Below are 16,669 nucleotides of genomic sequence, written 5' to 3'. Positions count from 1 at the left end.
TTTTCTTCTCATAGTCCAAAGGCATGCAATTGGCTTCTGGGAAAATTGTCTCGATGTGTGAGTGTGTGTCTGTGTGACAGTGTTTTGATGGACTGGCACTCAGTGCTTGGTGGGATAGGAGTCACACCAAGATTCTGAATTGAATAAGCAGTTCTTGAAAGTGATGTGATAGTGAAAATTTTAATAAAAGATGAAGACCGGATTAATAGTATAACACACAGACGTCTTATGCTGTATATTTGGATTTTTTAATTAGGGAAAAAAGTAAACATGTGAACCCTCAAATTCAGTAATTCAGTGCATAGCAGCATCTTCCTGAGTAGCAGTGACTTCAGCAACATGTTTCCTGTAACTTTTTATCAGTTTGGCTTTTATGAATACTGTCCAGTTCTACCAGATCTGCTTCTAGTCTGTGACATGCGAGGATTTCCTTGCATGAACAGCTTGCTTCAGGTCCTGGCCAATTGAGTTACAGCAACGTCTTGATTATGATTTGGCCAAATCGAAGGACAAAATTCCTTCTTCAGCTATCCTCTTGTAGATCTGCTTGTATGTTTAAAATCCTTGTCTTGTATAGTCTGATATTCTCCTCAGAATTTACTGATACAAAGCCAAATTCACATTTCTGTCAACAATAATGAGCCTTTTACGTCCTGAGACTGCAAAACAGTCCTAAACCAGAATACCCCCATCATGACTGGGATAAGGGACTACTTCTGCTGAAAGCTAGTGTTTTTCCCACAGAAAATGTTTCTTATTTGTGGCCCAAAAGTTCATCTTTTGACTCTCCTATCCAAGAACATTCTTGCAGTCTTCCTTAGTCTTTACCTGATCGTTGAGGCATGAACACTGACATTAACCACAGCAAGGGAGGCCTGTAGATCCTTATATGTTATATTGTGTTTTTTTTGTCACTTCTTGGATAATCTTCAAGGTTGCTCTTGGGGAGGCCTTGGTAGGATGACCAGTCCTTGGTAAAGTCACTGTGGTCTTGAATATTTTCCATGTGTAGAGTGAGAGTGAATGGATAGAGCCCAAAATCTTTAGATATGGCTTTTTAACCCTCTCCAGGCTGATAATCGTCATTCAGTCCACTGAAACATTTTTTGATCATAATATTACATGTTTTCATTAACCTTAATGTTAAGGACCAAACTTCCAACGTTTCTGACCTTAATATAGGACAGGGCAGCCCAAACACAACCTCCTGATTCTTAGTACCATTTTCACTTAATATTTCACAAGCACTGATAATTATTCTCTTTTTCTTTTAAGTCACAGGAAGCATGAAATTGGTAAATAAAAACCATTTTGATAATTAAAAAAAGACAGGTTTAATCAAAAAGGGTATCATGGTGGTGATTGTTGTGGGAATTGACAACCTTTTTCTCTGCTCTGTACGAGAAAAAGTTTCTGAAATACTTTAAAATGGCAGACTGGCACGGTTTACCTCTATATGAAAATCTACTACATGATTGCATAGTAACCTTCATCCTGACCGAGAGCAGCAAGTTTGTGCATGATTTACAAAAATGCTAAATTCTCCGTTGGCTCTCACCTGGCACCAAGAATTCTTAAAATATTCCTAAAACTTGAAAACCTGGGGGCTTTGCAAGTCTTGGCAGTGCAATCCTTCAGTCACTGAGTGACACTGGGGATCATGCTTTAGGTGAACATATAAAAAAAAAGATTCAACATAGATTTTTTTTTATTTGTAACATTTTTTAGTGTTATTTACAGTGTCCTTTATATACTGTATATTTAATTTATTATCACAGGGAACATGCAGTACTGTTGCTGGAAATGCATATACATTAGTGTATTAAATTTCTACTGATGTACAGAAAACGTTTGCAAAACGTGGGTATCTTGCTTATTTTTCAGAAAAACAATCAAGACACACTGAGTGCAATTCTGTATGCATCACATATACATGGTCTCCACACGTGTCGCCTCCCTTTATGTATCATCCATCCATTTTCTAACTGCTTTATCCAATACAGGGTCACAGGGGAGCCTATCCCAGCAAGCAATGACAGCAAGGCAGGATACTCCCTGGACAGGACACCAGTCCATCACCACCAGGATTTTCCCAGAAGCCAATTAACCTCCCAGTATGTCTTTAGCCTGTGAGTGGAAACCGGAGCACCTGGAGGAAACCCATGTGAATATGGGGAGAAGATACAAACTCCTAGAGATAGCACCCCAGGAATTGAACCCAGAGCCATTTTGAGATACTACCGTGAACTTAGTTTGAGAAATTGAAATGATCAGTTCTTTCAGTACAGTTGTCTGTACTGCATAATTGAGTTTGGAAGGAAGGGTGGCAATACTTTGCCTTATTTTTAACTATGTACAGTACATACTTGCTGTACTGAACCTCAGAGACAAGACAACAGGGTTAATTCTGTAGTAGAGAAATCTTATATAACAAACTCAAATATCCACCCAAAGCTAATAAAACTCTTCGGCCTTTGACAGACACATTTTTCAGCAAAGCTCATAAGGATAGCCCTAGGACAGACGCTAAGGTGGGGAATCCAAACTTGGGAGGGATAGATTTTCCTAACCAGGTCTGGAAAAGAGCCAGCCAACATGCCCAGACCGTGTCCCACCTCACCAGCGACCCTTTAAAAGGGAAGCAGAGTGAGATCCGCTTGCTCATGCTCCCAGTAGCTCACTGCTGCCTGTGCTAGTGTAGATCAAACTGACCTGCAAGCCTCACAATGTCATCTACTACCAGAGTGTCTTTCAAATCCTCCACTAGGAGTTCGGGGGCCAGAGGAGGGGCATCCTCCAGCCTTGGGGTGGGCAGTTTGGGTGGGCTGGGTATCTCCTCCGGCATGTCCCGTCTTAGCCTTGGCGGAGGGTTGGGGGGCTTGCGAGGAGGTGCAGTTAGCCTGGGAGCAGGTGCCGCTGGGCTGGGATTGGGCGGCGTTGGGCTGGGAGCAGCTGGACTGGGGATTGGCGGTGGCCTTTCGCTGGGGGGCGCAGGTCTGGGGTATGGCGGTGGCCTTTCGCTGGGGGGCGGAGGTCTGGGGTACGGCGGGGGGCTGGGATTTGGAGCTCCAGGTCTTGCCTTTGCCCCCGGCGGCGGCGGCGGCTTTGTGGCCAGCCCCGCGTTCGCAATGGGCCGCACCATCGCTGCGGCGGGTCTGAGCACTGGCTCGGCGCTGGCTGCCGGGCCGTCCCTGGCCCCCGTCACCCCGCAGTTACTCTCTAGGGCTGCAGAGAAGCACACCCTGTCCTCCCTGAATGACCGCTTCTCCCAGTACATGGGCAAAGTGCGCGTGCTGCAGCAGGAGAATGCCTCTCTGGAGGCCCAGCTCAGCCAGTTCACTGGCGGGGCTGTCATTGAACCAGACAGCAGCTCCACCGCTGACCATGAGGCTCAGCTGAAAGACTACCGCACCACCTTGGAGAACCTCACCCTGGAGACCATCAAGTTGGAGATTGAGCTGGACAACATCAGAGGAACGGCTCACGAGATGAAAGCTAAGTATGTGTTTCAACCTGTATGGTTTACCATGGTAAGGTAGAGTCAATAGTACTAGTATCTAATTGTGTTAAATCAGAAAATCAGAAACTGCAGGTGAGAAGCAGTATATTTTGATGATGGCCTGATTTTGCAGACACTTTTGATTTGAGTTTGATCTCTTTTATGCAGAAAGGAATGAATTACGGGGAAATTCATATTTTTAAAAAGAGAAAGAAAAGTAAAAGAAAATATACCATACAAATGCTGTGTTTACCAGCTCCCTCAAAAACTATTTTCCACATAGCTTTTATTTTGTTATTGAGAAATAATAAGAATAAAATGCTGCTGCATAGTAGGCTTTACTAAGAAACCAAACCAAAACAAAAACTGTTCTAAATGTGGTTATTGGTTAATACAAAGAATTTCAAAAGCATGGTAAAACCACAGGAGATTCTAGTACAGTCCTCGAGATAGCTGCGAAAAAAATATTATTTTTCTTTTCACAACTTTTTCCTCTTGTCATCAAATGAACCAAATATTGTGGTTACAGCTGTATTCTGTTACATTATTATTGTGTATTAATATTTTTTTTTTAATGCCACTACTTTTTGCAATTAAATATTGCTAAGTTTGGAGTCATGTCATTAGGTTCTCATGTGACAAATGTGACAAATTCTACAGGTGACAAATTGCTTTTATAAAATGTATGCTATTATGGTATTGACAGTACTCAACTTAGGACTCAAAATTTCAGATCATTTTTGACCGCACTTGGCATTTTCAGCCTTGATGAACATCACTAATACATTTCTTTTTCTCCATCTATGGAGGATCACTAAGTTAAGTACCGCTCTGTTCAAGCCTGCTGTGGAGAATCTGGCACAAACATGGTTACTCTAATTATTACTGAAGGTGATAATCATGTGATCATGTGTCTTGTTTCTTTCTCTTTTCTTTTGAACATATAAGCCCTGCTTTGAAAAGGTTGAGTTGTATTCTTGGTACAGAAAAGAGAAGGATCTCTCTCTCTCTGAGGCTGAACACATTGTGTTCACAAGCAGATTATTCAGAGTCCTTATCAGTCTTTAAATCACTTCTTAAAATCCAATTCTTTACAATGGTTTATCTTTTAATGTTTACAGTTTATTTTCCACAGTTGTCTTTTTAAATTTTGTGTGTGGGTTTCTCTTCCTGTGTTTTATTATACAGAACTTTGCTAGATTTTTATGAAAGGCATGTTATAAAATGTACAGTAGTTTTGTTCTTCTTATGAGGTCAGTATGCAGAACAGTGCTGTTTAAACAGGTTTTAGAGTTTGATTTTCATATGTTTGTTTCACATAAAAATGACAGAAGTCTCCCATTGTAGGTTTGACTTTGAACAGGGTGTGAAGTTTCAGCTGGAGGCAGACATTGCAGCCATGAAAAGGGTAAGGTTTGAAAAGGCAAAAGATGGTTTCAGTTTCTCTCATTCCCACATACAAGACTTAAGGGGAACTGCAGTCCCAATTTCACAAACACAGTATTAAATTTCAGTAACAAAATAAATTATTTGATGGTATAGAAACATTTTTAAGCACAAAAACATGAACTTTGTGAAAGTACTGTATAGTCACTATTTTTGTCGCAAACCTCTGGTCTCATCGTGGGAGAGAGCGAGAGGTCATGCATACTGTGACATGAAGTAGGGCTCTGTGCATACCTTGAAATTTTGTCTATTTTGTGACATAAAGTTCTTGTGTACATTGTACTAGCATTGTGGTTTGCAGTTCTCCTTATTACTAGGTCTGATATTTCAAATTATGTGTTGCAAATACTCCTTCTAATGCCGTACTGATCTGTCATGAAGTCTTTCACCTGTGGTTCCTTTTTCCTTTTGAGGGGGTTCTAAAAATATTTCATTGAGTTGAAAGAGTTGAAGCATGTTGTATGCATCATTATTCTGCTAATAAAGAGATTAAATAAATTGAGTAACTATTCTAATGGGAAGATAAATCCTACTATATATGTATATAATTGTATTATACAGTGCATGTTGAAATAATCTTGATCATTTTTCTGCAAGTTAGTTTTTTTAGGCCCCCAAAGCCCTTGCAATTTGAAGAAGAAAAAAAACAGCAGGAAATATTTCACCCTTGGAAATCAATCCCCTTATACTGTATATAAAAATGAAAATGGATAGCCAAAGTATAATATCTTTTTCTTGTCTTCCCAGGACATAGAAACTGCCTCTGACCTTCGCATTGATCTGGATGCAAAGTACCAGAGTCTTAATAATGAGCTTGACTTTATCAGCAAAACTCATGAAGAGGTAAAATCTGAGAAACAACAAAACTTGATATCCAGGTTGTTCTGATGAGGTGTCGACTGCTTTGGCAGACGTAAGCATAACCAAAGCAGGGTTTCTTTGTCAAGACATTTTCATGTAGAAAACAAGCACAAGCATAGAGCAAGGTGGGTTGGTGGTGGTGTTGTTGGTGGGGTGTTGTCCTGGATTTAAAGCATCCTGTGAAAGCACACCCTCACAGCCACACGCTCACCGAGCATTCATACTCTCGGGGAAAACATTTACTCAAAAATGCCGAAAAACATGCATTGCGCAACATGTTGAAATTGTCCCAACTTATTCTCTCCTGCCTGGTCTTAATTTAGAGTTGGGGTTAAAATAACTTAAATAATTAAATTAAATAAGTTAAAATAATTTCTTCAGGCCTGCTAGTGTGTAGAGCTATGGAGATTTAACATGTATGGCTGGTCTTTTCCCTGCTTCCTAGTCTTTTAATTGACACTGAAAACTCCTCAGATATCTAAAGAGGTGTGTCAGCACTGGATTGGAACACAAAAAGGGGAAAGGCTCTGTTGGTAGGAAACAAGGATATGGGCCAGTAGTACACAAGCCCAGTCCTAGAGATGTTGCACTGTCTGCAGGTTGTCTTTCCACCTGAGCTCATTAAGTACATTATTGATCAAATGAATAGCTAGACCAATCAAACACTTTAACCTCGTTTTTTAAGGTTTGGGCATATATTTGCTGGTTTTTGGCCTTCAAGGACGGGAGGTCTGCCCTACACATGCTATGAAGGCTTCATTATTTCTGAATACTGTATATCAAAAGCCAAATCTGTTTCTTGCCTGATTTGCTTAAATTGATTTAATCAAACAGGACATTTTCTGTTTCTATTACTAGCTCCACACACGCTGCTTGTGAATGACTCTTTCAGATGTAATTCATTCCATTTTGAAGGAGAGATTTCTACTCTTTGTTTTTAAATGAATATGAAAGACATTGTCACATGCCCACTGTCCTTCCTCATCATCGCCACCCCGCTTAAACATTCCCAGAGTAACCAGTTCTCATGGACTCGGCCTATTTCAGGAGTTGGCTGGCTTGCAAGCTAAACTGGGAACCACCACCGCCGACACGTCAGTATCCATGATCGAGGTTGACACAGTCAAGTCCTTCGACATTTCTTCTGCGCTCAACAAGATGCGAGCTGAATATGAAAAGTCAGTCCAGCAGCACAGAGAGGAAGCTGAGGCCTACTATAAACTCAAGGTAAGTGAGGAGTGGGGCTTAACATCTACTAATGCTGGACCTGTAATGACAAACAAAGATCTCGAAACACCTCACCAGAGGCCCAGCTAAACCAACAGTCATCACCACAGAGACTCGGTTGAATCAACAGTCATTCACTGAACTGCAGCTGCCTGTGGGATGAAAGGCAGTTGTTTTGTAGCAGTGCACCACACCACAGCTAGATGACAGAAGTATTTTTAGTGCGAGATTCAGATAAAAATCATTTTATCTCTATAAAAATAGGGGAATTAAAGATCATGTCAGTTGTGAAGAAGGTATCAGGGTTAACGTCACCATCATGCTGGTGTTTTTCTTTACTTTTCTTTCATGTTTGTTAATGGCTTATACTATTACTATTATTATAATACTATTCATAATATATCTTTAATTTTTTAGTACATAGAATATTTGGGGAACATGCTTCCATGTGTTCTTTATGTACGGTGACACTACTAATATGGCACACTAGGGGGCATTAGATTCAAGAGTTTGTTTTTAATAAACACAATTATTTTTTAAAACTTTTCAAGGTTTAATGGCGCCATTATATAAGTCGATACCAAATTCCAAATGAGAAATAAGTGCTACAATGCTGTTGAAATTGGAAGACACAGTTGTACAGCAGGCAGTTATTTAAAACCAAATTTTTTCATGTTTGCCACTAGTGTCAGTAGCTTCATTACGTTTTATTTAGCCAGAACTAGAAATTTCTTAAAACTCACAAATCTTCTCAAGGATATTGTAAACATAACGGGGCTCATACCGAAAATTAGCCTGGCTCTTGCTTCTTGCTGAAGGTCCCGAATTCTTGGGGCCAATGAAGCTGGAAGTCCTCATGGTCATTGTTGTCTCCAGCACTGACATAGAAGCTGACGTTATTATTCCTTTATTTTATGCAGATGGATGAGATTCAGACCGTTACCGTCAAGAACACAGAGGCCATTTCCACAGTCAAGGTTGAAATCACAACATCACGCAAAGAATTGCAGGCATTGAACCTAGAATTACAGGGTCTTATCTCTACAGTAAGTGCAAACTTTTCTTACAGGTTTTTCCTATACAGTAACAACAAACGTCCCCGTTGCATAAATGTGTCCGTGGTATGGGTTCAGTACTAGTCAGCAGGACTGTGGAAGAGCAAACCTCCCCCCCTGTTTAGATTATCCCTCAGAGATATGACTGATTTCCTCCACATCAGTACTTTTGCTAAAAAAGCCTCATGTTTAGTTTAGTGTTTAGTATAGCATCTATTGTTGAAATCTTTGTTATCTTATTACGTATTTTCCTGACCTTTTATGAAATAATTCCTTCCAGGCCATGTGCTTTTAGACGAGCAAACTTCGTCAAGCTTGGGAGAAGCCTTATGAAAGCAAATGTGAAAAAAGTGGAAATATCCCATGAAAATATAACTTCAGAGATATGCTCTCAAACCATAATGTAAAAACACATTTGTTTTTTACACAGATCAAATGTTTCTTACAATCATCTGCAAAGAATATACCAATGATACACCAATATGGTTTGTGCTGAACAGTGAAACAGAACGCAGCAAAGGTTTTTTCTTGCTGAATGTGATATTACACAAAGAGGCGATCTAAATATAAAAAGCGTTAAGAGGCTCCATGCTGACTTCCTCAAAATAAAGTTAATGAATCGATACGATGCAGCTACAAGATAAAAAACAATTCAGGAGCTGGATATAACAGTATTGCAAGGAAACCTACAAGAAAAAACTGCTTGTTGAGAGCCTCTGCAGAACTTTTCCTTATCTTGTCTAAATTATCATCACATGTTTTATAAAATACATTCAGTAATATTAAAGTGGAATCCCCCTAGAACAATGCAGGGACTATGTATGTACAGTACTTGCCTTTACGTCAAAGGATAGGGAATATTTTCTTTTTGGTGCAAGGGAATTTTAGAAGAGCTGTTTGGAAAGTCCTCTTTGATTTCACAAAAACAAAACCTAAATCACTTTGGAAGCAGGGAAAAAAGATGTAATCAAGTCAAGGACCAAAAAAATAAAATGAATATGTACTGTAGTGATTAATTACATGCTATAAATAAGAAAAAAATATTTTGATGGCTGAGTCCTCTTTAGGTGTGAGGTAACATTGTTTTTTTTCTTCCTGCTTTTCAGCATGGAATTAACCCCTGCTTGTTTCTTTGCAGCCTGTATGCTTATACAGATCCCCATACAAAACTTTAAAAATAGAAGTGGCAGGTCTTCTGTTTATTTGCAGTGGCTTTTACCTGAAATTAGGACACCTCAAATCAAATTTCTACATGAACCCAATTCTGAGGTTCGGTATCACCTAACACCTTATCTTAAAATAAAAACAAATCTCTTTGAAGTGGTCTTTGCGCATGTACTCTAGGTACATAACATGAAGTGAAACCACCAAGAGCATCAAAACAAAAACAAGATTTAGTTGATGAAAATGTGAATAGGTGGCTAATATACAGTAGTTGAAAAGAAAAAAATACATGAACCCACCATTAACTTTATGTTTTCCCTTAAAAATGTACTGCCATGCCTTTTGAAGAGCCTTATTTTTGAAGTCATCAAACCACTTCTAGATTACAGGTAAAGTGTCTTATCAGACCACAGTTATTGCTGCTCTTAAAGAACATTTCACTTAGCTGCTAGTTCCCTGCATTATTCAGGTGCGGAGTGAGACTTGCCATTGTTTTAGATGCAATTCACTGTAAAGTAAAAACTAAATAACCCCCCTTTTACAATTTCAGGAAAGATGGGTGTTTAATAAGCATTTTTCAAAAGCCAGTTTACTTTACTTGACATTTATTACCCTTTTTAAATCACACTTGGGCTGTCTGATTCTGTGAAAAACATTGCAGTCAAAAATTCTGACAATTTAGCTTAAAAAGGGACATGAGGAACATTAGCAGGAGTATATGAAGTGGGTACATCTACATGTAGTGTGTACTGTATGATATTGAATAGTCAATAGTGAGCCATCATGCTTCTGATATGAGTATTTGGCACCTCTCTAATTTGTTTTCCCCTGCCAGTAATGACTTATAAGACTTTTCATAAATTATTTTAACATATTGGTGCAAGAAACAGCAATCTAAACAGAAAAGGCCACAGAATTACACACAACAGACAACCTATTTAACATTTTAATAAAAAGAAATTGCAGAAAAAAATGGTATTTCACTAGAAATTCAGACATATCTTCAGGGTTTAGTTCCAATGAAAGACGAATGATTTTGGAAAGCCCAGGGGATGTTGTAATGATGGGTACTTCTTTCCTTAGCGCATCACTGGTTCTTGCAATCAAAGGGATACGAACCAAAATGAAAAGACTTTGACGAAAAAGAAATCACAGTTTACAGGAAGCGCTTTTGCAGCTACAGTATAAAGAATGTGGTCTCTCTTGATTTTGACCGAAGTCAGACTTCCCTGCTACTTATGATTACTAGAAACCCGTCAGCAGAAAATTTGTAATTATTTTATCTCAGCACTGCATTTGTTTACGCTTTCAGAGCATCTGAAAATGAATTGCAATTGAACCCCAGACTGTTAAGTAGCACAATAAATGGTTTTACAAACCACTTAAATGTTTTTTAAATGTACAGTATTTATGATAAAGGTAATGCTGTGGACACTAATAGTATTTAAAGACTATGTATATCCCTGTGGGAGTGAGATTTCCTTTCTGGGAGTGTGAGAAATGCCAGTTTTTTTTAAAGGTAAACCATCTAAAACACAATTTAAGCACCGTCACATACAATAGGTATAACTACTTTGTTTCATTAGACCTAGGTATTTATGTATTCTTAATTTTACTGCAAAAATAAACTAAGTAATTCGCTATTATTCTTTAGTTATGATAGATTGAAATATCAGGGACTGACCTTCTTTGACAGGTTTTGAACATATTTTGAGAACCAAAGGGGTACTGGCTGCGGTAAAGGCTAAGAAACACTGATGTACTGTATATACAGTAGTAGTATAATAATAACAATAATAATAATAATAATAATAATAATAATAATAATAATAATAATAATAATAATAATAATAATTGCTTACACTTATATAGTGCTTTTCTGGACACTCCACTCAAAGCGCTTTACAGGTAATGGGGACTCCCCTCCACCACCACCAATGTGCAGCCCCACCTGGATGATGCGACGGCAGCCATAATGCGCCAGAACGCTCACCACACATCAGCTATTAGTGGGGAGGAGAGCAGAGTAATGTAGCCAATTCACAGAGGGGGATCATTAGGAGGCCATGATTGGTAAGGGCCAATGGGAAATTTGGCCAGGACGCCGGGGTTACACCCCTACTCTTTTTGAGAAGCGCCCTGGGATTTTTAATGACCGCAGAGAGTCAGGACCTCGGTTTTACGTCTCATCCAAAGGACGGCGCCTGTTTACATTATAGTGTCCCCGTCACTATACTGGGGCATTAGGACCCACACAGACCGCATTTAGGGAAAGCTTTCTTAAAAGTATTACCACATTTCTTTTTGAAAGACCTATATAAATGTGTGCTGGCGACTTTTTCATCTACTACCTGTACTGCCTGTAGTAAAAACTCATTTTGCTCTCCCAGAATTTAGCTCTTGAACAGAGTCTGGCAGAAGCACAGGCTCAGTCCAGTGTGGGGGTGGCCGAATACCAAGCTCAAATCGCCAGTCTGGAATCATCCATCGAGGTGGCCAAAGCAGATCTTCACAAGCAGATTCTGGCATACCAGGAGCTGCTGGATGTGAAACTTGCTCTCGATGTGGAGATAGCCACCTACAAGAAGCTTCTCGAAGGGGATGACTTCAAGTGAGTCTTTCAAACACATTTCCCAATAGAGAAGAGTACTGTATATACAGTGTAAATTGAATACTGTATGTTGTATGTATATTGTTTTATATGTGCTGTATATAAAGAGAGAGTGTGTTTGAGAGATGGGATAAAAGAATGGAAATAACCTCTTAATGAGTTACATGTAATATGAAATTCGTACAGTAATTGTATATACAGGTACTGTATGTCATGGTTATTTTAACTTTAAAGTTCTATTTTACAGTTTTGAAAAGCATTCCAAGTTCCTTAAAAATAACTTAGCTCTTTTACTTTTACCTTTTAGCTTAGTTAGGCCAAAATTATTTACCGGTTTAACCATGTAAATTGTTCATAATTTATTTTTCAGGATATCAGACAGTGGGTCTTTCTCAGAATCTTACAGTTTTACAGGTAAGCAGCTTACAGAAAGAACTACTGTACACTGTAAGGAACAGTTGTGTCCTCTGTGGATGTGCTTTATCCTCCAGAATTTAGACTACAGATAAAAGATAGTCAAGTGTCCCATCTTACACTTATTCAGCTTAAATGGTTTTTGTTATTTTAAAAAAGCATAATTTAGAAAAGCTTGCTATTTGTCAATCTGTTTCAATGAACAAAATAATACACAAAACACGGAACTATATACTATTGATCAGTTAAGGCTACTGGATACAAATACATATTTGTGATTCCCAAATCATATAAATCATATAACAAAGAGATGAGACACAGGGGCCATTTTCAGTGATGTATCCTTAGAATCTGAGAAACAAGAACAATAATACATGTGAAACTAATATAACCAAACAAGGGCCGCTCTTTTATAAGATGATAGTCAGCTTTCAGCCTACTGATATAAAAATAAATCACGTTTCTGTATCTCTTGCAGTTTAGCAAGATGGAATGTCCTCAACTAATCTCTACTAAAATGATCTGAAACATCATCAGTGAAACATCATATATTTTATTCATGAAATACAATCAATGAAGTACATCATTTTTTGTAGTAGTATGATTACATGCTTTACAGTAGGTGGGTGGCACAGTGGTTAGCATTCCTGCATTGCAATGCTGGACCTCAGGGTTGAATCCCTGGGTACTAGCTATCTGTGTAGAGTTTGCATGTTCCACCTGAGTTTGTGTGGTTTTCCTCTGGCTGTTCAGGTTTCCTGCCACAGTCTAAAGACATGCTAGTAGGTTAACTGGCATCTGTTAAATTAGCCCTGGTGTGAGTGTGTATGGCCTGTGATGGTTTGGCATCATATCGATGACATATCCTGTTGACATGACATATACTTGTGTCAAATGCTTCGTGGGCTACTGTGATCCTGAATTTGAAAAATGGTTATTGAAAGAGATGTGATGTGACATACCTGTACTTTTTTTGCACATGACTGCGGTTTTAACATAATGTTTATCAGGTTAACTATGTGAGGCTTGCTTTTTTATGCCACAACCTGTGAAAACATGAGTCATGTTATTTGCAACAAAATCTACCATTTTGTATGATGCATCAAAAACCTTATCTAACATTCTCATGACTTGTCTCCTCAGCAGTGACTTGCACTCTGCTATACCGGGAACAAAGCTGATAAATATCTGTTTCTAATTTCAAGAACCCAGATCTAAGTTGATTTTTTTTTTTGCTGGTTTTCAAAATCAGTCAGGTTCCATTCTTCACCCCCCACTGAGAATGGACCTCTTCTTAGACTCTTATTACTGTAGGTCCTGGGCAAGGTCTGGTGATGAACACTCCTTCAGAGGGGTGTCACTCACGACAGCTTTTCCCTCTCATAGGGTGGGATGTCCCACACCACTGCAGCACTCCCCAAACATCAAGAAAAAGCTACAGTATGTAAAAGCTGCAGCAGGCAAGTCAGCAGTAACACAATATTGTTGGTTAGGTTAGCAAGCATTAGTCATCTCCACTTTTTATACAGGCCCTGCATTTGTCACCAACTCTGGGCGATCACAACTCCATTTTATGCCCTTTTTAAAAAAAGAAGGGTCTATTTTACTTTACTTTACTGTTCAGTTGTAGATAGAAAATCATAATTTCACATTCTTTGGAAAATGCCTGAACTCTTTGGTATAAATAGAAATCAAAGAGTTTCCGCAAATTTAGGACTGCATTAGTACGGATAAACAAAAGAAGGACTGATCATCACAGTTCTTCAATGAGGGACATTTGTATCGTCAGACAACAGGGCAGAATGTTCAGTCTAAAGGATCTAAATATTATTGAGAAATGCTACCAAAACATTGTGGGAAGAAGTTTAAGTAAAGTGAACCTGATTTAATTCTTTGTTAAAACATAAACAGCACATGGTCTATTTTTATATACTACTTGTATGTAACAGTTTCTAATGAGCAGTTTTGATTATTACTGACTGTAGTTAGACTAAGGAACCATTTCCAGTATGTTCCTCATAAGTTCTCCAGAGTTTGAATTCCCTTCCTGACTTGTGATCCATTAGCAAAGAGCTATTTGAATTAAAAAGTTCTCCAGCAGAAGTAGTTTTAAATGAGATCTACTGGGTTAAAGACTACAGTTTTCATTCAAATAGATTTTACCTTCCAAACTATTACACACCACACTGGAGGGATTTATTCCCTTTGAAGGAAGCTTGCAGAGCTGTGTAGTATGTTAAGTTGGACAAAATGTCTACAAAAATGCATGAGAGAGCAATATAGTCCATGTCCAAACTATAGTCAGTATGAATGTTTTCCTTTGCAAAGAATGAAGTAGCATCCTGTGTTGGTAAAGTCTGCAAACTTTGTGTGTGAGTTTAATATGATCTTCGGTGTTTGAATGCCTCATTTCAATACCATACAGTACGTACAGTGTGTGTTACAGGTTGGGCATTGTTAGTAAAGGAATATACAAAGTAACTGTGAAGTTGAATTATGCTGTTCTGGTACATTACATCATTCATTGCTGTACAGGTCCCCACTACACCTTGTCAGGTTTTACAGTTTTGGCATCACTTACAGGGTTAAACAAAGCAATGAATGCCTTTTCCATTACGGTCTTGTCCATAGAGCATAAGAGCCTCTTTTTTTTCACAGCTCTGGACTGTGCTGAGTTGTGTGACAGCTGTGATTATAACTTCTTAACAATCATTTCTGGGTGAAAACCTGCCTGTGTGCAAGTACTGTAGGCGTTTAATTCAATGGAAAGGAGAGTGCCTTAAAACTGTATTTGAAATGATTTATTGTGGAACATAAGTACACACAAATGTTTCAAAATGTTTGTTTTTCACTGTATAACTTGTTTGCCATGTCTAACATATTTAGAAAATACATTTAAACGAACAGTTTATTATCATGCTCCTATTCTTCCTGTAGTAACTGATGGTGGAATCCAGAAGAAAGAACTGAGAACAGGTACTGTGAAATTTCACAAACATTTTTAAACCCTTATGTAATACTTCCTTACACTTCAATAACGCTTTACGGGTAATGGGGACTCCCCTCCACCACCGCCAATGTGTAGCACCAACCTGGGTGATGTGACGGCAACTGTAGTGCGCCAAAACGCTCACCACACACCAGCTATCAGTGGAGAGGAGAACAGTCACGCAGCCAATTCATGGATGGGATTATTAGGAGGCCATGATTATTAAACACCAGGAAGAAATTTGGCCAGGATGCTGGGGTAACACCCCTACTCTTTTTAAGAAATGTCCTCGATATTATTAATGACCACAGAGAGTCAGGACCTCGGTTTTATAAGCTTTAAACTTAAAAAAAATTGTTCTTGTGATAGGCTATTGTAAAGCTACTAAAATAGCTGCACTAGGACTGGGGGGCATCCATGAGTTTTCTTTTAGTTAGCTGAAGTAGAATGAAAACCATAAATCATTCCTGCATTTCTTAGGTGTGCATAAAAATGTGTAATAAAAAAATACTAGAGATATAGTAAAAAAGATAATTCAGTAGGATTTTGTTTTTCAAAAAGATTAAATGATACTAAACCTAGATAAATGTCAGAATTGTGTCTATGAGATCATGCTGCTTAAGACCTCTTTACTTTTTTCTTTTCTTAGAAGAGACTGAGTCTTCAATCATCAGCTAAGAAAAGCAAACAAAAGCACTATGCTGCTGGGATGGATCATTGGGAATATCTGATGGAGCTCCATTACTCTTTTCTCTCAGCTTTCTTTTAGAAAAATGTAGAATCCTTTTTTTCTCAATAAATTCATCTGCTTTGCATTAAAGACAAGAGTGCATCTATTTTTAGTCAGAAATCTTTCCTATTTTTGAGTTTTAACAGGATATACAGTCCATGAGATATGACAGTAATAATTGAAATTAATGTTCCAAATGAGCCAGGCATTGGTCTTAAACTCATACGTCCTGATAAATTACTTTATATAAATGCACTTAGAAACATGGCATTATAGTAGTAGTATTTGGTTTGCATCAGTTAATTTGTACAACAACTTAACCATCGTCACACATGACCTGTGTTAGAAAGACTAAAATGGTAGCAAAGTTTCAACCAATCAATCAATCAATGGTATTTTAAATAATAATATATAATATTGCACGTTTACATTAACAGAACTTATATTAAATCAAATATCCAGTAAAAATATCTCTACTATGGTAATACAATTACCACCTTCAGTCTTTTGCATATCACTAACTCTTATCAGATTAGACTCAGTGTGTTAAGGCCAGTCTTTCCTGCTAGTGCAGTATGCAATACAGGAGTTACTGTACATTATTGATAAACCACTATCATCCTGGAGGGCCAAGGTGTCTTTATGTTTTCAATCCACCTGCACTCTGTACTGC

At 38.3% G+C, this 16,669-nt stretch overlaps 1 protein-coding gene across 2 annotated transcripts; it reads left to right on the top strand.

Moving 5' to 3' along the window:
- The first annotated feature begins 2,652 nt into the window (after nt 1-2,652).
- LOC148657443 (thread biopolymer filament subunit gamma) lies at nt 2,653-16,091 on the top strand. 2 transcript variants are annotated; one of them, XM_088643720.1, is made up of 9 exons: nt 2,653-3,499; nt 4,847-4,907; nt 5,693-5,788; nt 6,854-7,033; nt 7,954-8,079; nt 11,643-11,863; nt 12,234-12,277; nt 15,215-15,253; nt 15,916-16,091. In XM_088643720.1, exons 1-9 carry the CDS (start codon nt 2,727-2,729, stop codon nt 15,942-15,944), a joined length of 1,569 nt encoding a protein of 522 aa, XP_088499846.1. In that variant the 5' UTR covers nt 2,653-2,726; the 3' UTR covers nt 15,945-16,091. The 2 variants fall into 2 exon arrangements, with proteins under 2 accessions (XP_088499846.1, XP_088499847.1); XM_088643721.1 differs by lacking the exons at nt 15,215-15,253; nt 15,916-16,091 and adding an exon at nt 12,756-15,194.
- The last annotated feature ends 578 nt before the right edge of the window (nt 16,092-16,669 follow it).

This window comes from Lepisosteus platostomus, chromosome 8 (genome assembly GCF_059453375.1).
Source record: "Lepisosteus platostomus isolate fLepPlt1 chromosome 8, fLepPlt1.hap1, whole genome shotgun sequence".
In the NCBI taxonomy this organism is placed as follows: Eukaryota; Metazoa; Chordata; class Actinopteri; order Semionotiformes; family Lepisosteidae; genus Lepisosteus; species Lepisosteus platostomus.
The sequence above is the reverse complement of the archived record's forward strand: the minus strand, read 5'-3'. Positions and strand labels throughout refer to the sequence as shown.

Coding starts and splice junctions, on each gene's coding strand:
- LOC148657443 (XM_088643720.1), top strand. CDS start 2,727: ATGTCATCTACTACCAGAGTGTCTTTCAAATCCTCCACTAGGAGTTCG. Junction 4,908..5,692: donor ACATTGCAGCCATGAAAAGG/GTAAGGTTTGAA, acceptor TTGTCTTCCCAG/GACATAGAAACTGCCTCTGA. Junction 8,080..11,642: donor TACAGGGTCTTATCTCTACA/GTAAGTGCAAAC, acceptor TTGCTCTCCCAG/AATTTAGCTCTTGAACAGAG.